Below are 18,413 nucleotides of genomic sequence, written 5' to 3'. Positions count from 1 at the left end.
CTAAAGGGTTCCCACTCAAAACACTGCATTCATTTCTGTCCCTGCATGAAGAAATCCGAGAGGAAAATAGCAAGCTGATTACAGATCCTTGCAAAATCATATCTGAGGACATTTCTTTATAAAATCACAAATATTAACAGAATACCAGTAGAGAAAACCAGCAATGTTAGGAAACAAGCTTCAAACACTCAGACTAGAACAGCTCAGGCAATAAATTTAATTGTAATGAACCCTCTCTTTCTGACATGTGCACAATGCCACTGAATTTTCACAAATAGGGAAATAGGGACCCCTGGCAGCAGTGGCTTCACACAGAGCAATGACACAACAGGGCAGGGCAAGTGGCTGCTAAATTTATAGCTTCCACATTGCAACTAAGGATTTATTTTAATTCTACTGTAGCCACTATTAATGAAGTGCAAGATTTAAGTCATTAAAAATAAAAATAAATACATAAATACATAAAAAGACAAAAAACCACAAAACTCCACTATACCAAAAAGATAAACCACATTTTTCTTTACTGTCAGAAGGCTTCTGAAAAAAAAAAAATCAAACCATTCTGCAAGTTCTGAGGTACAAAAGAAATATGGACTTGGGTTTCTGCACCAAACCATAGCAGGATTTATCCAGTTGGCCATTCAGAATAGGAACAAACAAGCAAGTCCATATTTTCCAAGGTATTTTACAGCTCATCCTCTTTTTTTTTTTGTTATGGCAGAACACACAAAAACATTCTTGTTTAGGAAGAAAATTGCTTTGAATTATTTAAATTTTGAGGTCCATTTAAAAATGAATTTTATTAAAGTCAGATACTCCCAGGCAGGAAGGTAAGACATAAAGAAAACAGAATCTACTTTATCATAATGTACCACTTCATTTTGCTGCAGTATTTGTAGAAAAAAACACATTGAAGTGCCCTTCCAGCTGACTTTAAACCTAATTCTGGACAACACCAGCCTGAGACATAATGAAAGCTGTTACCAATTCTGAGTTTGGTTTTCAGAGCGATCGACCATCAAAATCTGTGTTTAACTTCAGCAGAATTGTGCTCAGAAGCTGTGAAAACTGGGCCTGAAATGACATGTTTGGACCTGAGTCACATCCCTTTCAGTGCCACCCACCAGTACCATCCCGATAGCTGTTCCCCCAGGAAAATCCCGCTTGGAATCACTTGAAGGTAAAAGCCCAGCCCGGTGTCAGCCCCTGCCAAGCTGCACACAAACACCGGGAGGGGGAGGAAGGGCTGGTTTGGCAGTTTCTAATTGACCCCACTGGAATTGGGCCTGGAGCCACCAAAGCATTCCCGAGCAGCATTTCTGGAGCACAAACAGTGCCCAGTGTGCACCAGCGATGTTTGTGGGGACCCCCAGGGCTGTGGGGACCCCCAGGGCTGTGGGGACAGGGCTGGCAGTGCAGGTGTGGGGCCAGCAGGCAGTTGGGCCTCCCCAACCGCCCCAGACGCGGCGTTTGAACCCGGCAACTGCCAGAACGGCTGATGGAGACCCAGCAGGTGAGGGGGAAAGGTGCAGCTCTCCCTGTGCCAGGCCCAGAGCGGGGACAAACGGGCCTGGGCTGTCCCGTGGGGAATGGTTCCCTTTGGGAACAACAGTCTGCTGTTCCAGAGCTGGCAGCAGCTTTGGTGCTGGCCATGGGGACAGGCCTGGGAGGGATGGAGGGCTCCTCCCTGAGGACACCCACACCTCCTCCTCTGTCACTGCCACACTGGAGGCACTGGGCACTGATGAGAGAGCAGCTTTCCATCCCATTCCCTTCACCCCAATTTACAGCCCAGCCTCAGCAACTGCCAGAGACCTCAGTGGGTTTCTTCCAGTCATCTCCCAGATGATTCTCGGTAGCCCAGACAAGGCCACAGGAATGATCAGAAGATGCTCTTCTGATGCACTTCTGCTGTGGGGAAGGCTGAGAGAGTTGGGACTGCTCTGCCCGAAGAAGGCTCCAGGGAGACCTTAGAGCCCCTTCCAGCATCTGAAGAGGCACAGGGGGAGCTGGAGAAGGACTTGGGACAAGGACTTGCAGGGACAGGACGAGGGGGAATGGCTTCAAACTGACAGAGGGCAGGCATAGATTGGATATGGGGAAGAAATTCTTCCCTGTGAGGGTGGTGAGGCCCTGGCACAGGTTGCCCAGAGCAGCTGTGGCTGCCCCATCTCTGGAAGTGTTCGAGGCCAGGCTGAATGGGGCTCTGAACAACTTCCTTTCTGGTGTTCTATACTAGCAAGACACCTTCCAGCAGGTTCTGTTTGTTCTATTTTTAAACTACTGGACTGAAAGTATTCTCAAGGAGTGAAGGAAGAGCTGAGCTGGAATTCCTGAGGTGGGGCAAGGGGGAAAGCGTTTAGGACCGACTGCCTCAGGGACAGCCATGCAATCTGAGTGTATTCATATTTGTGCTCTTCCAGGTGTCTCAGGGGCTTGGACTGAGCGAGTGGTTCCCTTCCCACATGTTTCCTCAAGAGGGATCTTCCTCAAGAGCCCCTGAGGTGAGTACAGCTGTGCTGAATGGCTTAGGACCGTTTTTAAATGGGGTTTAGGGGGGAAGAGAACTGCAGGAACCCTGAAAGGCTGAAGCTGCTCTGCCATGGATTTCCTGTCTGTCCCTGGGTGGGATTCATTTCTGTGGGTTTGATTTCTGTGTTGCCATTTTACCCCAAAGGAGACTCCTTTCCTCTGCTCGGTCGGCTTAATGTCTTTGACAGGGAACATGTACAACTAAAACAGGAACCTGATTTCAGATGGCTCTGTATAACTTTATTGCAATCACACTAATAAATGCACCAAGCACAAGCAATGTGCTTAGTGTACAAATAGATTTAATACATATAAGTGGATTTTGCAGTTGGTTCTCCATGAATGAACACCATTCTCATTCGGATCAGAAGAGGTATTTCAGATGGTGCTTTGGAACAGGACAGAATACCTGTCCTCCTCACACCAGGCTGAAGTAAAGAAGGAGCATTAGATCTCCATTTCATGACTGTGAAAAGACTTTTTTGCAGTTATTTGGATTTTATTTCTTCCTATTTCCTTTTTTTTCATTTAATTTAATTTAACATGTTCCAAATCTATTTATCCAAATACATTCAGTAAAATTAAAAGAATGGAAGGCAACTAATTTTACCATATTCCCCCTTAATGTCATCTTGTTTGGTGCTAAAATCCACGGCAAAGTATTTTAAATGCAAAGCATTTTCAGAAATCACTTTTTGAAACAAACCAGAGCTCTCCTGGGACATTTTGCAAAGGCAAGCAGTGACAAGGACAAGGGGGAGTGGCTTTCAGCTGAAAGAGATTTAGGTTGCATATTGGGAAGAAATTCCTCCTTGTGAGGGTGGTGAGGCTCTGGCACAGGTTGCTCAGAGCAGCTTTGTCTGCCCCAGCCCTGGAAGTGTTCAAGGACAGTTAGACAGGGCTTGGAGCAACCTGGGCCAGTTGAAGGTGTCCCTGCCCATGGCAGGGGGTTGAAACGAGATGATCTTTGAGGTCCCTTCCAACCCAAACCATTCTTTGATTCTATAAAATTGCTTCAAACCCCACAGTTGTCTCCTCACCTCCCTCTCTGGCAGGCGTGGCAGGAGGCAGAGGAACACAAAGAACAACCCAGGGCTGGCACAGACAGAGGAAACCGTAAAACGAGAGGAGACAGCCACGAAAATCTGACTGGGACAAAAGCAGAAGCACAACTGGAGCCTGGTGCGGGGATATTCCCGAGCCCTCCACTTCACATCCCTCCGTACAAACTCAGGGAAATAGAAGCTGAGCTGGTCTGCGCCGACGAGGCAGACACCGAGTTGGGCGAGTTGGCGTTGCCTGGAGTGACCCCACCAGCACATGGGGCTCCGGCCGAATCCCCCGAGGGCAGCCCCTGGCACTGCGTGGACGCGCGGCTGCAGCTGCCCCTGCAGGAGGGCAGCGCTCGGTACAGGCAGGAGCAGTTCGCGGCAGCGGCAGCCAAATTCTCCACGGCACTGGAGGTACTGGGACGGGGAGGGTCGGTTGGGAACCCTGAGATGCAATTTCGTGTGAAACCTGAAAATTAAGAGCTATTAAAAAAAAAAAAAAAAAGGAAAAAAAAAACCAAAACAAAAAAAAAAAAAAAAACCAAAAGGAAAACAAACAAACAAACAAAAGCCACAAAAACCCCAAAACAAACAAAAAAAAAACAAAAAAAACCCAAAAAACCCACAAACACAAACACAAACAAACAAACAAAACCACAAAACCAAAACAAACAAACAAACAACAACCAAAAAAACAAAACAAAAGAAGGAAGGTGGGGGCTCAATTTAAACCAAAGAATCTCAGGTGCTTTTGTGTTTTTCTCCAAGTCCTTGACTGTGTTTTTGTGTGGAAGAAATTGAAGTCACATAAAGGGAAAAAACTTCTCCCCTCTTTAATCCCAGCTCTATCAGCAACAAATGACCTCTCAATAGTCAGGGGAGTTCCCACCCTTCCCCAGCTGTCCCTGCACTACCTGGGTCAAATGTTTAATATTTTGCTTGAACAACAGGTCCCTTTGAGTCCCTTTTTTTCCCTTTATGGCATTTCCATCATGTCCCCTGTTTCTTCCTTTTCCTCTGAAGACAGAGGATGCCACCAGAGCTAGGCAGGAATCCTTTTCTTTCTGCATGAGACAGGACAGGTCCCATAGGGATCAGCCCCTCAGAACTTTGGGAGTGTTCTCTTCAGCAGCTCAGAGTCCACACACTGAGTTTTGTGGGAACGCTTCCTGAGGTACTAAGGAAGTACAATGTACTCACATCTGAGCTGTCTGAAGTGGACATGTTCTTCCAGCAGTAGTTATTTCTATGATTTCCAGTTTCAGGATGAACCCCTCAAAATCTACAGACCTTGGACATTTTTAAAAATCTCGGCCAGCCTTGAGTTTTATCAGTGTAAGATGAGAAAAGAGGGATGTCCTCTGGCAAGGTTGCAACGAACTTTACAGGGGAGAGAGGAGAGAAAGAAGGTGTAGGAGAGCCCAGCAGGTGGGTCTGCCTTCCATCCACCAGCGTCTCCCAGAGAACAGCTCTCTCATAAACCATGAAAGATGCCACACAACTAACCTGGCTGCTGACACTCACCATGCAGACAAGGGCTTCCCTTTTTCCATGAGACAGGATGCCAAAAGCACTCCTGGGAGCACTCAAATCAAAGAGAAAAGTTAAAACGAGAGCCATCTTCTGCTTTACAGGAACATGGTTGGTGATGAGAATAGAGGACTTGCAAGCTGGACTCTTCACTGCCTCTAAAAATTCCTCTCCACTCTGGCCCCAGTCCCTTCAGCTGGGTACCTGACATCCTGAAAACGGAGCCAGCTACACTTGTTTTAGTGCTGTTCTGCCAAACCTTATTCAAAAGCATTTGTAAAAGCTCAGAGCTTTCCAGTTCACAAGCAAATATCCTGTTCCTTCTTCTTTTTACTACAATACTGAAGCCGTTTGTTTAAGCAAGAAATATTATAGCAGTAAAATTAGCAAGTGTCATCCTTTTCAGGTGCTTTTTTGCTCCCTGTATTCAGGAAGGAGCTGTGGAGGGGGCAGAGCCACTGGCTGCTTAAGAAGAAAGGAGGACTTGCCCCATCCTAAGAGGAAATGGAAAGGCTGGCAAATAGACATACTGGGGAAAGAGTAACTAGAGATTAAGGAATTCTTTCCTGGGATTGTGGACAGAGTGACTGGGACATCCCAGAATTGTAGGGCTGGGGCTTCTCAGCAGTCTCTTAATCCAGCTCTCCTCAGAAGCAAAAGCCAGAACATCCCTGAAAGACAATTCTGTACCCTGTGCTGATTTTTGTAATGTTGACTTTAGTTAAACCAGAGTCTATTGTACTTCACTTTTCTCTGCTGATCTGTCACAAAAAGCCTTTCCACCTAGCAAATGGTGTGTTATAACATTTGTAAATACTGCTTTTATTTCACATGCAGCTTTGCAGTAGAGGCTTTGCTACAGAGGATCCCTTGAAGTCCTCTCCAGATGATATTTCCAGAGTTGCCAGTTTTATTGAGTCAAAACTTGTCATCTGTTACTTAAAACTGGGGCAGCCTGACATTGCCCTGAGTCACTCACACAGGTAAGAAAAAGTATTGATTAGATTCACTACTAGGACTGAAATCCAAAATTGAACAAAGACTAGAAGTAAGTGCTGTGCAGGAAGAACCAGTCTAATAATGAGAGAAGAGGAATCAGTAAAATACACCTGACACGTTGCACTGATGTTTAGACTGGACTAATTCTCCAAACTGGAGATTTCAGCTGTAACAGCCCTGCACACATTCAGTGCTTTGGTCATATGGAAGGGAAGGAGCCTGTGTGTGCAGCCTCCCCAGGCCCAGACACATGGAGGGGGGGCAACCTTCAGAATAGTTCCAAGCACCAGTTCTGGGCTGAGAGCCTGAGTGCCCAGGAGTGGTCAGAGAACATCAAGGGCACCCCCAGGGCACAGCTGGCAGGGACACAACCTGTATTTCTGCCAACTGGAGTATTCTGCCAGGTGAGCCAGAGGAGTGGAAGCACTGAACCCTCCCCTCAGGAGCTGCCCTCTCTGCCAGTCTCACTGCTGAGCTGCTGCCAGTTTTATCATCTTACCTTAAAGCCTGAAATCTGTTGGACCTGGAACTTCACCTGTTGAACTAAGGGTCTAACACACATGCCAAGGTTCACCCACATAGAACCTTTCCCTTGTACAGGAAGCATTTCAAAATCTCTCAAGTTAACACTATGATATATTCCAGATGCACAGTGTTACCAGGGAGATGGTAACAGCCACTCCTGTTTGGGGAGCTGAGGGTTAAAAGAACTTGTGCTGTAGCAGTTTTGCTTTTGTTACCTACGTACTAAAGGCAAGAGAGGATGCTATCCCTGGAACTTCTTTCCTAGAGTACACAGAACTCTAATGAAATTGTATTTATGATAAAATCACGATGAAAATTTTAGTAATGCTTGTTCATAGACCACATCTGGAGAGAGAAGGGGAGGGAGACAGAGAGAAAGAGCTCGCTGATAACTGAGACATAGCACTGAGTTGTAGAGAATAAGTGCATATGGTTTGTGCCTTAGTCACAGTTTGGTTCCCATGAGCTTTAGTGAACAACAACCTAACCTTGTCCATCCTTCTGTGATAAACAAAGTCTCGAGTTCCTATAAGTTTTTTGAATAATAGTTTATTATATGGAAAAATGCAAGCAGCTGGCTGGGTGACAGAAATGGGGACCAATTTCCCAAATCTGCACACACACTACAAGGTACATTTAGTATTTATCTTAGCTACTTCATGCATATTAATTATATCATACACATCTACATTCTACAGGTTTTTGCTAAGTATTTAATATATGGGTTTTCTTACAGCTAAAGCTAAAAGGGTTATCTCTACAACCAGTCATAATTCATGCATTCTTGGACAAACAGGCACCTAAAGATTTAAAGTTCTACTATATTTTATTCTTAGGATAGTCAGGAGGTTTTGGGCCTCTTGACCTTGTAAGGGTCTGTTTTATTTCTTTATGGGGGTGTAATTAAGTTTTACAATCCGTTTGTTTTATTTTGACGTAATCACCCATTTGCTTCACGAATCCCAATTATTTATTTATCCCCCTTCTCTCTCCCAGGAGCATCATTCAGAACCCCTCTTATTTCCGCAATCACCTCCGCCAAGCCGCCTGCTTTCGGTGCCTGCAGAGATACTCAGAGGCTGCCAGGTACTGGGGCTGCTGCAGGGCTCTGCCAGGTACTGGGGCTGCTGCAGGGCTCTGCCAGGTACTGGGGCTGCTGCAGGGCTCTGCCAGGTACTGGGGCTGCTGCAGGGCTCTGCCAGCCCAGCTCTCAGGAGCAAGGGCATCCTCTTTTACCAAACCACTGGGAGCTTGGCACTGGCTTTGGGTGTGGGTGATCTCAGGAGCAGCAGAGCTCCAGTCCTCCCAGCTGGTGTGACGTGAATAACCCCAGCTATGGTGCTGAATGGTCCTAAATGACACGACAGGCTGTTTGCTGGCAGAGAGTTAACCAAGCTAAAAGTGTGTTTCCTGATGCTCCTCTGAAAGTGGGACAAGGACTGAGAGTTCTGTGCAGCTTTTTGGTACAAACCTCACGTTACACTCTTTTAATATGACTTCAGTCTGGCCACAGACACCCTTCTCTGCCCGTGAGCTCATTTCTGCTGCTTTTGTTCTCAGAAGTGCCATGATTGCTGACTGTCTGTACATCCTGGCAGGGGGCACGGCCCTGGAGACAAGTGACCTCATCCAGCTCTACTGGCAGGTGACACCTGAGGGCCAAAGGAGAAACTGGGTGCCCATCTCGGCAGTGGGATCAACAGGGGGGATTCCTGCTAAAAAAAGACTGCCCACAAAGGGAGCTCCTGGGCACATCAGTGAGCAGGACACTGCACAGTCCTTCTGTGTGGCTTATTGGAGGCGTGGACTCAGTGGGGAGAGGAACTGAGGCGACTTTATTCGAAGGGCACAGTCTTTTATAACCTACACAAACATGGAAGGATTCCTTATGAGGTGTGAGAAATAGAAACCCAATCGGGCAATTTTCAATCAGAATTTGTTATATGATAAAAGCAAATTCAGCGCTGGGTGATCAGGGAAGGGGTTCAACAACTCCCAATGCCTGTCACACCCAAAGAAGACAGTTGTTCTACATTTATTTTCAGCTACTACATGAATATTCATTATCTATAAGTATAAACATTACACATTGTTAGGTACATGAGTATAAACATTATACATTGTTAGATACATAAGTATAAACATTACACATTGTTAGGTCATACATTCAACAGATATTTCTTAACAAGAATGTTATCTATGAGCACAAGCATCCATATTATATTGTTAGATCAGACATTCAGCAGATGTTTGCTTGTTATCTATACAAAGTTATAAATTTTAAGAAAGGTGCTATTATCTAGCTAACTAAACAAAATTCTCTCACTATAAATCCTACACAAGGTAAAAGGGAGGTAACTCGTCTTTTTTCTTTTCATAGGGGCCCAATTAAGTTTTACGATTTGTTTCTCTTTTCTCTCTCCAGGTCATATTGACCTTACACTGTTTTCTCTTAATTAGCCCGAATCATTCTCTCAGTTTATCACACGAGGCAAAAACTGGAACTGCAGCAGCTGCTTGGCTGCTGCCACAGGGGGACAGGGCAGGCTCTCGGGGTCACAGCTCACTCCTGTGATGAGTTGCTCTGTACTCTGCTCGGCCCGAAACCTGCTGCTAAGGTCTGGTTCTTCCCAGGCCTTCAGCCTGCACATTCCCCACACTTTTGGACTTATAATGGAGTAGATTTGTTTGGGCTTATTTTAAGGGATAAATTCAAGGTTGTTAACCCTTGGATCATGCTTCAATTTTATGGACTGCTACAAAATTTAATTTTGGATACTGTCACCTAAGCTATTTTTTTCTAAAGTCTTCCTGATGTGACCTTCAGAGAGCATGGAATCACTTTTCATCCAAAAGACAATTAATCTAGTAACTGTCCCCTCACTGAAGACAGAGGTTTGTGGAGTCTCTGTCCAACCCACCTGATTGTTTTGCTTGTTTTTTTTTTAACTAGCCATTGCCCAACATGAAAAGTATCATTTCTTTGCCTTTTTTAGGCTCTGATTCAAGAAGCCCTCAGTGGAGAAGTATCTTTTTCCGTTCTCTACACACCTTTTGAGAAAGAGGACGAGGCTGACAAAATAAAGGAGGCCAATAAAAGCTTTGCTGAAAAGCACCCTGATTATGTGCAGCACATATTCACAGGTAACAGCAGGTTTCACTGTGGACTGTGTGTGGGGCTGAGTCCAAAAGAGCCTGAGACAGTTTGAGAGTTTGTGCTTCTTGAGCTCCAGACACAACAGTGTTCCACTGTTGCAGGGAATTGGACACTGGTTTATCTCAGGCATCAGCAAAATTGAAGCTGTTGATGCAAAAGGCTTGTAAAAGTCCTAAAATTCAAATTTAGGAGAGCTGGATGGGTTGGTTTGGTCACCTGGTTCTGGCAAGGTTTCTGGAGAATATTTCTCCTTCTTAGAGTTCCTTATTTTTCCTCAGAAAAGTAACTTCTCTTACAACTGAAATGTGACAGTGGAAATGATTTTCCTTTCCCTATCACAGATCCTCATGGAATTCACCTGTTGCCAGAGAGAGCTGAGTCTCTGCCTGACCAAGAGTACTTACTGACTTTGGGCTTCAGAAACAAAGAGATTGGAAAAACTGTGGAAAAGTCTGTAATTCGAAAACTGCCCATCTGTCCAGGTGTGCCAACTTGCTTAGTAACTGAGCTGGCTCAGGGGTGATCCCCTTGCTAAATGAGGGGTGTGGGGTTGTCCCAGGAGCCATTTCTCTGTGCCAGCAGCCCTGACTGCTCAGAGAGCTCTCCCCATCCCCTTCATTCCTCCTCCAGTTTACCCAACACCCTGCCAGACCCTCTAGGAAAAAGGGAGGTGAATAAACACACCCTCTGTGGTTCTGTGATTTCACTTCCTAGACCAGAAAACAGCTTTCAGTCCCAGCACAGAGGAAGAAACAGAAACATTTTGGGAGAATACTGGGAAAAAGATCATGGCAGTCATAGATTTTATAGGAAGCACCAAAATAAAGGTGAGTGTTCCACTGTCTTTCGGGTGTGTGGGGTGTGTGGTGACAGAAGCCTCTGTGTGTGGGAAGGACACGTGGTTTTGGGGTGTATTTCCTGCTGCACATGCTCTGCCAGCGTCCAGAAAGGCTCCAGGAATTGCTTTAGGAACAGAGTTCCAGTGGGTTGAGACACTTTACAGTTTATTCCATGCAATTTTCTCCAATCTTTATGGCCTATAAAATTATATCCCTACTTCATGTAACCACCAAGACAGTTGCTCACTATATTTAATACCCAGAGCAGGCTGCACATACCAGCAGGATCTCCTTCAAGAGTGAATAATTGCTACTTGAGGCATTTCTAGGGATTGAGACTGTGATCCCTACGGAGTGAAGGATGTGAAACAGCTTTCACATCTGTTACAACCATCAGCAAAGTGATCATAATTACCTCTGCTCCATCCTTTGTGCCAGAATGGACACAGCTTTTTAGCACTGTGGCTGACAATGAGCACAGAGGTCAAAAATCAGTGTTGTACATGGATGAGACTCTTTTCATGCAATTATTAAATGCTCCTCCTGATAAAAGAAACATGAACTAGAGACTTAGGGAAACTGTGACTTCTCTCCTTCCAGAGAACAGCTGGTGAAACAACAGTAAGTGCCTGAACTCACCCACTCAGCAGAGGGAAAGGTGCTCAGTGCTTGGCCAAAGTGGGTGCTTGCAAAGCATCCCCACTGGTGTGAGGCAGGTGGAGCAGATGAAGGGCAGACACCCCCAAGAAAACACAGCTGCTTCTTTCCAGTGCTTTCCTGAAGCCTTTTGCTGTTGCCTTTGGGTGACCTGATGTGCAGGCTGATACAAGTGGCAGCTTTGGGGAAGTAGAGGGTCTGTTCCTGCTGTGGGCATCCACTTCAGTGCACTTGAAGAAGCTCTAGTTGTAGCTTCCAACCCACAAACAGAGGGTGGGTTGGATACTGGATACACAATGAAACCCTGATCTTTCTGAAAGCCCCAGGAAAACTGCAATTTTCTGACCCCACCACTCTGCCTTTGCTTTTGGAGGTGAGATCCCTCTATTGCAGCTCTTCAGTTTCTGAAGAGTAGCAAAAAGAGAAAAAATTTTGGAATCAGGCATCTTTTGGATTCCTCGTGCCTGCCCTGTTTTGTCAATTAATTTGTAGGAACGGGACCACACAGTTCAAGCAGAGAGATGTGGGATCTGGTTTCCAGGGCACAGGGACAAGAAACCCATCCTGTCAGAGATGAGAGCAGAGTGCTGGGCTAGGAGTGCTGAAGCCAGTCCCCACTCACTGTAGGAATTTACACTGCCCCTACACACCAGTGTTTTCTACCAGCTTTAGACCTCCCCTCAGACATTTCAATATTCTGGCTGAAACAGAAGGGTGGTCCCCAAAACAACGGGGTGAAACCCCACCACCACTAAAAGCAGCAGCAAACTGACCTGTTTTCCAAGCAGGTTGGCACAGCATCCCCATGGCTCAGGCAAGGGTCACCCCAGTGCCACCTCCAGGGCAGCAAGGATGGGGGAACGGGGCTGAGCCCTGGGCCTAAAGATTCATAACCAACCCTGGGGGTCAGTGCAGGAGCTTTACTGGGGAGGAAGAAAGCCCCAAGAGAGAAGAGATGGTCACTAAGTTGGAACAAACAGCTGCCAGTTCCACATCCACTATCAGGGGAAACATCCTCCCTTTCACTTCAGTTTTCAGAGCACTGAATGATCCCAGCAAGACCAAACCTCTGATCCTAAGATCAGGTGGCAATGCTGGTTTTACCTGGGAACAGAGATGGGCACAGAGCCAGAGCTGCTCTGCTGCTGGGGACCAACATCTCTGACAGAGATTGGACCACTTCTGCTCCCTTCAAAGTATTCCACAATTGTCTTCAAGCTAGAAATACGATTTCATCTTATTTGCATCACACAGAAGCTAAATTAAAACTTCTGCCAGACAAACTTCAGCTACAGAGTCGAGCCTTACAACTTACTGTAAGAGAATAAAATAATGTATTTAGGGTTTAATAGAACAAACAGTTCTTCCTGCCCTCTTCCTCATTTGCAGATGCAAATGTACAATCCAGTTTCTTGTTCTGATCAGACCGGTTTTGACAAAACCATCTCAGTGCCAAAGCCGAGCTCACTGAGCCATGGCAACACCTAAGAGAAATAAATTCTGCCCCTTGGTTTTGCAGCCACACAACCTGGAGTTAATGACATGATTTTTACACGCAGTGCTGTGGGTAAGATGTGAAAGTAAAGGTTTAACGTGCTTAAAATCGACCACGTTCCTGGCTGCGTGCGGGTCAGAGAATTCCTCTGCAGGTTTTAGTCCCTCCGGGGTCTGTGTTTGAAAACCATGGATTTGCCTGTCTGTACCCAGTGAGTTGACACCCTGCATGCCCTCCTCAGCCTGCTCCCCAAGACTGGAAAAGCCATCCAGGAATTCAGGTGATGTTTAACGTAGGGGACCATGGGAAAAGCCTTTAACAGAGGAGAAAACTGCACTCGCGTTTGTTACATTCGCTGTGACGACGTCTTTGTTTTCCCAGTACTACCACAGAGGTTGTGGCAAGAAAGTCTTGCCAGCACAACCACGATGAGAAGCCCGGAGGCACAGGACTCCAAGGATCAGGGTGCCCCCTGAGCTTCTCCTCTAACCTCTTGGCTGTCCCTGGGCAAACAGGACAAGCGCAGCCCGTGCGCCCGCGCCATCGAGCACTTCCACCGCGCCAGCCTGCTGGGCCGCCTGCAGAGAGGGGAGGAGCAGGCCCAGGTGATGGCCCAGGTGATGGCTGAGCTGGCCACCATTCCCTACCTGCAGAGAGTCTCTCAGGAGGATGACAAGCTGGTAGGTTTTGATTTCTGACACTCCCTTTGCAGGCTGGGAGCCAGGGAGGGAAGGGCCGGAGAAGAGTTCTGTGCTGCCACGTTCTCTCTCTGCAAGTAATTTGTCCAATGTGGGGACCTTTTAAATCCTCCTTCGGTGCTTTGTCAGAGGAGGTGCTGATCACCTGCAAGGGTGACTTTGATAGAACCACCAGGAGTCACTTGTCAGCATCTGTTTAAAACCCCTTTTCCCCCACCCCAGACCTCTCCAGATCAGTCTGGGGAAATGATTGCAATCATTCAGATCATGCTCCCTTGACATTTCTGACCTCAAAAGGCACCTGCAGCAAAACCAGCCCAAATCCAGTTATAACTAAGGAGGAGAGGGGGGAAAAGAGGGAAAATCGATTTTCTGTGCTGGGTCCATCCACAACATGCTCCCTGTCTTGGAATAAACCCGTCTGCCTGCTCGTGGTAAGTTCTTAGACTTGCTGCAGAGGTGCCATAAATTGGTGAAGGATCAGAGGCTGTTGAGAAACACGTGGAGTGGCCCCTTGGCTGAGCAAACCAGCAAGGGCCAGTGGTGGGATGATGGTTGGAGCAAACGAGGCCAAAAAATATGGTGTTAAAGTGGGGTTGGGGAAAAAAGAGTAGGGGAAACATCTCCTTTTTGCTCAGTGTGGGATGATGGATAGAGTTAAATCTAGAGGGGATTCAGAATTTTAAGGTAAAAAGCAGCTGGACAGACTGAGGTCAACATGTTACTGAGCTCCCCAGTAAAATGATAAATATCTGCTCAGAGAAACAGAACAGAGTGTGGAACGAGGTGGACACTACGTGGCCCCCCCTCCATTCCAGTCCCAGCAGAGGGGGAGGACACTGTGGCACTGAGATGCTACAGGACCTCTCTGACAAGGGGCAACCAAGATGTTCTGATGCTGAAGCCACAACCATGTGGAACCCCCTCCTCAGGGGCCAAACCACGACCACCACCCCCCTCCCATTAAATACACCATCAGAAATAAAAGGTATTTATGACTAGAGCCACTCAAACTCCACCCTAACATAAAAAAACCCAAACCAGTATAAAAGTTGGGAATAGGGGGAAAGGGGGAGAAGACCTCCACTGAAACTGCTGGGATCAGTCAACTGGCTGAGCCCAATTTCTCTCCCCTGAGGGGGTCGCCTTGGGTGAGAAATACACTCTGTGCATGTTAAATGCTGCTTTTACTACCAGAATTTTTGCTTGTGCTCACCCCATGGCAAATTGGTTAGATTGCTTCATACTAGAGCTTGTGCTTCCTCAATAGGTGCATCAGTAGATTGCTTTAAAACACATTTTTGCAGTAGACACTGTCACCAACAACCTTCCAACCTTATTAATCTGTCACAATTTGTTTTAATAAAAAGTGTTATTCTGCAAACTGTTAAAGTGAGTCCTTTCTGCCAGCAGTGGAAAAGACCTCGGCAGGACCCGCTGAGGGGTCCTGGCTCTGTTGAGTTCCCCCTAACAAGGGTGGTCGAGGTACCCTCTGAAATTTGGAATCTGTTGGTGAAGGGTCTCCTCTCGAGACACTGACAGGCTGTCGGACACCAAGGTCTCAACTTTCCTGGGGGACCGATGAGTAAAATTCCAAACTCTCACTTTTCGGGTGACACTTGGGCTCAGTTGGCAGCCAGTGCCTCTCCCCTGAAGGGAGGAGGAGCCTTTGGGTGAACTTTGTGCCTCCAATTTCATTGAAGTAGACCTGGGAATATTTATATGCACAGACACGGAGCTAATAGATCTTAATTACTTGTAATGAGTAACAAACTGGGGAAGAGGCACCAGAAAGTGTTGTTTGGGTTCACTTCAACCAACTCAACGTTTTGGAAGAGACCTACTAGTGTGCAACAATTACCACAGGTATCAAGTGCCAGTTTCCCCCAGTTTGTTCCTAAACAATGATGCTAAGGGCTGCTCCAGGCAGGACACCATGGATCCAACCCTTGTCTCTCTGTCACTGAATTAAGAGTCACTGGACCATTTCCCAGGGTCTGGGAAGTGAGACAATGCCAGGACTAACCCAGAAGGGGACTGGGGGGAGGCCATACTACAGCATTTTGGATCTGCTATAATGCAGGGCAGTGGCTGAAGCAGAGTTGCCCACGCTCGCTATGAAAGATGAGTCACAAAATCATCAGAGTGCAAATTATTTTTAGTGAGGTTTTACTCTGTATATTCAGATAAGTCATTTCTCCCTGAATTCCACCCTGATCATTTGTGTCTCGGTGCCACAGCTGCAGTCACTGACAGCAGATGCCATGGACGCCCTCGCAGGGAGAACCAGAGATCGTGTGTGGACTAAAATACAGAAGGTAAAAACCTGCAGCAAAGGGCAGGAGAGCAGATTGTTCCTTGGGAAGGAAATATCCCACTGAGTCCTGTCTGTTCAAAAGGCAGGGGAAAAAAAAAGGAGGTGTCATAGGAAACCTGACCACAGGCCTCGAATTCTGTCCCTGCTCAGGCGCCAACCACAGGGACATCTCTGGGATTTGCTGTGAGCAGGGAAGGGTCTGAAAGCCATCCCTGCTCTGCAAATACCACCACAGCTCATCAGCTGCCTCAGGAACAGTGCAGTGATGTCAGCAATTGTTATTTCCACTCCCAATATGCCATAAGAGTGCTCATTTTGGAGGCTGGAGCTGCTGACAGGTGTTCAGTAAATATGAAAAGCACAAACAACAGCCAAACCACGGCTCCAGGTGGGAACATCCTCACACTGGGGATTCCTGGTGACATCCCGAGCAGGGCAGACACTGCTGGATGTTCCTAAAAGAGCTGCTGTAAATCCTGCTGCTGTTCTGGTGTCCCCTACCCATCATCTGGGACTCGTTTTCCCCGCTCTTACAACCCTTTGTGCTCACCCAAAGCCAAGCACTACCTCCCCAAAATATAATGGGCACTTTCAACCACAGAGGAAAGTCATGCAGACATTTTAATTTGGTCTGTTGCAGAGGAGCCCTGGAGGCTGAGTGGCTCTGGTTGATGTGGCCAAGCCCTGGACTGGACCTCTCTGGCAGCCGTCTTTCCAAGACAAACACAGTGGAATTGGTCCCTTTGGGACTTCCTGTGTGCTCTTGGCCAGTCCATCATTTCCTGAGCTTTTATTTCAGCTTCTTAGAAATGAGGCTGGCACCAGGATCCCTCTAATCCTCTGCATGTTCCTGTGCTGAGCACATCCCTGCAGAGCCAACCTGAGGCTCCTCGGAGAGCCCCGACCTCCCGGTGCTCCTGCGGCAACGGATTTCTCGGCAGCAAAGGAGCAAAAGCCCAGGTGCAAGTGCCCATCAAGCTTCACCCCCACAGCAGAAAACTCTTTTCCATGGCATTATGCACAGTGCCATGTACACTCTGACCTCCTGAAAATGCCAGCTCTGTGGGCACGACCGGGAGGCAGAGCCCCTCTCCCAGACTCCTCGTGCCCTCGGCACCCCGGGGCAGCAGATGGAATTGTCCATAAACTCTCCTGCTTCCCTCTCTCACAAGCACACACTCCTCACCAGCACGATCCGTGCCCAGAGCGTGCAGCACAGCCCCAAGGGCAGGGCTGAAAAGCACTTTAGGACAGCTCAAGACATGGATAAACACAAGAGGAAGCCACGCTTGGACTAATCCCCAGCCAGCTCTTCTGTGCTGTGAAGGAAGAAGCTCCACTGAATGTCTGTCAGCAGGGTAGAGCAGCACTTTTTTTTTTTCTTTTTTTAATTATTTCACCTTAAAATTCACTTGGCAGATTGATTCTTTAGATGCTCCCATTGCCCAGGGTGTGGATCTTGGGTGTAACCCCGTGTGAAGGAGGGTGATTCCCACCTTCACCTGTCAGAAACGCTGTAACAGCTGACAAAGGCCTGGAATAAAGGTCAGCTATGGGGAGAGAGCCCGGAAATGATGAATGCCTGGGGCTGACAGAACACCTGTAAATGCTGCTGTGAGTCAATATTTGTGGGTGTTTGAAATCCCCCTGGCAACGCAAATGTGTCTGTCTCAACATACCCTTAATCAGAATAATTCCCTTTTACTCTGGGGAAAGACTGAGGTCGTTGCTTTTTTCACTCTGCCCTCCAGTGGATTATATTCCTGGGAAAACGTCTTGATTTGGAGCTTCATTTTGATTTACTAGGAAAAAAAACTTTTCCACCGCAACACGGGACACTCATTTTTCTCCGTGTGTCGATTTTTGGCACGTAAAAGGCAGAAGCTTCACCTCCCTTTCCTCGTCAAGAAAAACTCTCCAGACAATAATTTCCTCCTCACCCCTTCCTTGATGAGTGGCTGTTTTTCAGCACCTTTTGCAGACAGAGCCGTGAGAAATTCCTGCCTTGGTGTGCAGATTCCAGTGGAAGTGTCCAATCCACGGCAGCGAAGTAATTTGTGTTGCCGTGGGATTTATGGTGCTGAAAAAAATCTCCGGAGCAGTTAATTAGGGGTGAGATAAGAAAGGGTTTATTTGCCAAGGCTAAGATGTTACAAGAGGCTCCTCTGTGCCCGAGAGGTTACATTTTATAACCCCATCCATCCAATCCCAGATGTATCCACCCTGTGGCCTTTCCTCTGGATCGCCCCGGGGTCCACCCCCTTAAAATGGGTCTGGGGTGCATTTTGGGACCACCTACTTCATCACCTTCATCATCATCAGAGCACAAAGGGTACAGAGTTACCTAATTCCTGACCTATTCTGTGGGTTAGGCCCAGTTATGCTGTTCTGTCAACTGTCTGGGCCTTGCCTTGACAAAAGACTAAACATTCCTATTGGATTCAGGAGTAGGGCTGATCTGGGGAGCATGGAATGGGGGAAGAGGGTCAAGGAATGTGTAAACAAGGGTGCTGGAGGGAAAGGGAAAGGGACAAGGGACAAAGAAGGGAAGGGTTTCTGCTTTTCAAACCTACTTATAAAACTTACAAGTCTTACAAATACTAAAAAATAAAAAA

General features: G+C 47.0%; 1 protein-coding gene across 1 annotated transcript; it reads left to right on the top strand.

Annotated features, from left to right (window-relative positions):
* Nucleotides 1-1,412: 1,412 nt before the first annotated feature.
* On the top strand, nt 1,413-17,096 carry LOC113940348 (spermatogenesis-associated protein 16-like). The gene is made up of 12 exons (XM_027631479.1): nt 1,413-1,513; nt 2,424-2,504; nt 3,588-3,995; nt 5,949-6,094; nt 7,632-7,721; nt 8,196-8,280; nt 9,632-9,779; nt 10,134-10,276; nt 10,509-10,619; nt 13,299-13,463; nt 15,722-15,799; nt 16,857-17,096. Exons 1-12 carry the CDS (start codon nt 1,499-1,501, stop codon nt 17,094-17,096), a joined length of 1,710 nt encoding a protein of 569 aa, XP_027487280.1. The 5' UTR covers nt 1,413-1,498.
* Nucleotides 17,097-18,413: the final 1,317 nt, after the last annotated feature.

The sequence above is a fragment of the Corapipo altera genome, unplaced genomic scaffold, assembly GCF_003945725.1.
Source record: "Corapipo altera isolate COAL_440 unplaced genomic scaffold, ASM394572v1 128595, whole genome shotgun sequence".
Lineage (NCBI taxonomy): Eukaryota > Metazoa > Chordata > Aves > Passeriformes > Pipridae > Corapipo > Corapipo altera.
Note: the sequence above shows the minus strand (reverse complement) of the source record. Positions and strands in the feature narration are given on the sequence as shown.